Genomic DNA, 2,494 nt, shown 5'->3' with positions numbered 1-2,494 from the left:
AAAGGAGGAAAAAAAAAAAAAAAAAGGAAAAAAAAAAAAACCAACTACCTGAAATCACAGAACTTTGGAAGTTCAGAAAAATGTCTCTCCTATAACTTGGTTTTAAGTTCATTTTCTTAAATCTCTTTTCTTATTTAAAGCCAGTTCCTAACAGTAGTTTTTCCACCTCTGCCAATCTCCCCACCAGTGATGCCAGCTCGGTTTCCTGCGCTCAAAGGATTCCAGGTTGTGGAAGGCGCCGGGCTGGGCAGTGCAGGGTGCTCGCCCCTCCCCGCAGGGAGCCCTCCCCTCAGCCTGCAGCTCCCGCAGTCTCTCCCAGTCTCTCCCGTACACTGACCGGCAGCAGTCACGTTTGTTTTTGTTTGTTTTTTTTTGAGAAGATATATCGGATAAGAAGGCATGAAAGTTCCTCTAAGTACTTCCAGGCTCAGCCCTTCTCCAGTTCTCACTTGAGCGAGTGTCCCACTCCTCCCGCGTCGCCGGCCCTTCACTTCCTCCGGTCCTTCTGTTTCCGTTCCTGCCGCCGGGCCTGCTGGTCGGCCACGGCCCGAGGTATCAAGATGACGCTGCCGTCGCTGGCGTACTGCAGGGCGTACTGGCTGGGGGAGTAGGGCTGGCCGTTCTCGTCCCGCAGGCGGCCGAACACTTCCTGGTAGAGGTTCTGCACCTTTTGCTTCATCTGGCGGATGGATTTGAGGAATTCCACCTTCTCCCTGAGCAGTTTGGACTTGTCCCGTTGCAAGTCCTCGACGTCCCGTTCCAAGTTGAGGATGGTGTCCAGTTTCCTCTTGCGGCAGTTCTGGGCAGCCATCTTGTTCTTGCCTCGCCTCCGGATGTCGCGGATCAGGCTCAGCTGCGCCTCGCTGAGCTGGTACTTGGAGAGGAGCTCGTTGAACTCCTCCACGGGCAGGTTGATGATCTTGTCGTTGGTGAAAGGGATCTTCATGGCTCTGGCTCGATGCTCGTCCCTGCTCATCTGTTTATCCAGGAACTCGGACGGCTTCTCCTTGCTGCTCTTCTTCCCCGCGCTGGGCAGTTTGGGCTCCTCGGGGTCGAGCGCCCCCGGTGCCATGTTGTAGGTGTGGTTGTGGCCGACGTGCTCCAGGTAAGGCAAGTAATGGAGCTGCGACGGGTCCTGGTAGCTCATGCGGCAGAACTTGCTGTACTCTGGCTGGTATCCAACCGCCCCTTCTGCTTCTTCAAAGTCCACGTTTTCAGAGTCTGAGCTGTAGCCGACAGCTCCTTCCTCAGAAAACGAGGAGGAGGAAGAGGATGAGGAGGAAGAGGAGGAGGAGGAAGAGGCTTCTGAGCTGCTCAGGGAAGCAGGACTGTGGCCAGAATCCAGAGAAAGACCTGAGTCGGAATCAAACTCCTCTTCCAGCTGCGAGGCCTGCACTGGGTTGAAACCTTCTTCAATGGCCAAGTCCATCAAGCTGATCTCGTCGAGCATGGCTTCGTCCAGAAGACCCCCCAGCGGGTCGGGCAGCTCGGGGCCGGCCGTCTCGTTGACCGTGCTGTTCAGCTGCGGAGGGAAGAAGATGCCGCTCAAGTTGGTGGAGCCGAAGGTGCTGTTGAGGCCGGTGGAGTTGTCCGGCGCCAGCTGGAGCAGGGCCGAGCTGCCAGCCATGGAGGGGCTTTCGATTTCCGAGCTGAAGAGCGAGAAGTCCTGTGAGCAGCTACCCAGAGAGGCCTGATGCAGGCTGACATTCTGATTGATGGGAGTGTTCGGAGCCAGGCTGTAGTTAGAAGTCAGCAGGTCTCCGCTCGTGCCGTTGTACAGGGTTTCAGCGGTTGTGTTGTTCACTTCCATAGCCTGGAAGAGATGCGGAACAGCTCGGTGAAATGAGCCACGCTCCAGCCCTGCCTTCGCCCCCAGCACGTGCCAAAAAAAAAAAAAAAAGGGTTAAAACAGCAGCAGCGAGGGCAGCACGGCGTCACCACGCCGGTGGGGACAACGCCAAAGCAGCTGCGACCAACCCCAAGCCACGATCGTCCGGGATCCAGGTGCTTGGGGACGAGCCTTCGGCCCTAAATCGGATGGAGCAACGACGCGTGGCCGGAGGGGCAAACGCCGCCCCGCGATTCCGCCTCGAGCTCACCTGCATTTCCATGATAGACATGAGGTCCTGCCACTGCTGCTCCAGATCGAAGGGCGACTCGGTCTCAGCGAGGAGAGGAGACAGCAGACTGGTCTGGATGCCCGCAGACCTGCTCTCGCCGGACACGGCTTCGCTCAGGGTGGAGACATCCGCAGCTGGAAACTAACCACGTGAGACAGAGTCAGTCCCCGGCTGCTCGGCCACGGCCAGGCAGCAGCAATCCCCAGTGCCCTTCCACCTCCGCGCGGGCAGTCGCTTCTCCTTTGTTCAAAGCAAACCGGTTGCAGCTATTCCTCCACAGTTCGCTATGAACTAATGAGAAGCAAAGCAAGTCTTTAATTAATTGTGACCACCCACCTCCCCCCACCCCACCATCCTCCACCACCGCCGCTGCT

At 57.3% G+C, this 2,494-nt stretch overlaps 1 protein-coding gene across 1 annotated transcript in view; it reads right to left on the bottom strand.

Moving 5' to 3' along the window:
• Positions 1–350: 350 nt before the first annotated feature.
• NFE2L1 (nuclear factor, erythroid 2 like 1) overlaps positions 351–2,494 on the bottom strand; it is a 7,641-nt gene continuing 5,497 nt past the window's right edge. The window contains 2 exon segments of the mRNA XM_026864806.1: positions 351–1,813; positions 2,100–2,360. Coding sequence (XP_026720607.1) covers positions 488–1,813; positions 2,100–2,360 — 1,587 coding nt within the window. The 3' untranslated portion in view covers positions 351–487.

This window comes from Athene cunicularia (assembly GCF_003259725.1).
Source record: "Athene cunicularia isolate RWA chromosome 27 unlocalized genomic scaffold, athCun1 chr27_part1, whole genome shotgun sequence".
NCBI classification, from domain to species: domain Eukaryota; kingdom Metazoa; phylum Chordata; class Aves; order Strigiformes; family Strigidae; genus Athene; species Athene cunicularia.
Note: the sequence above shows the minus strand (reverse complement) of the source record. Positions and strands in the feature narration are given on the sequence as shown.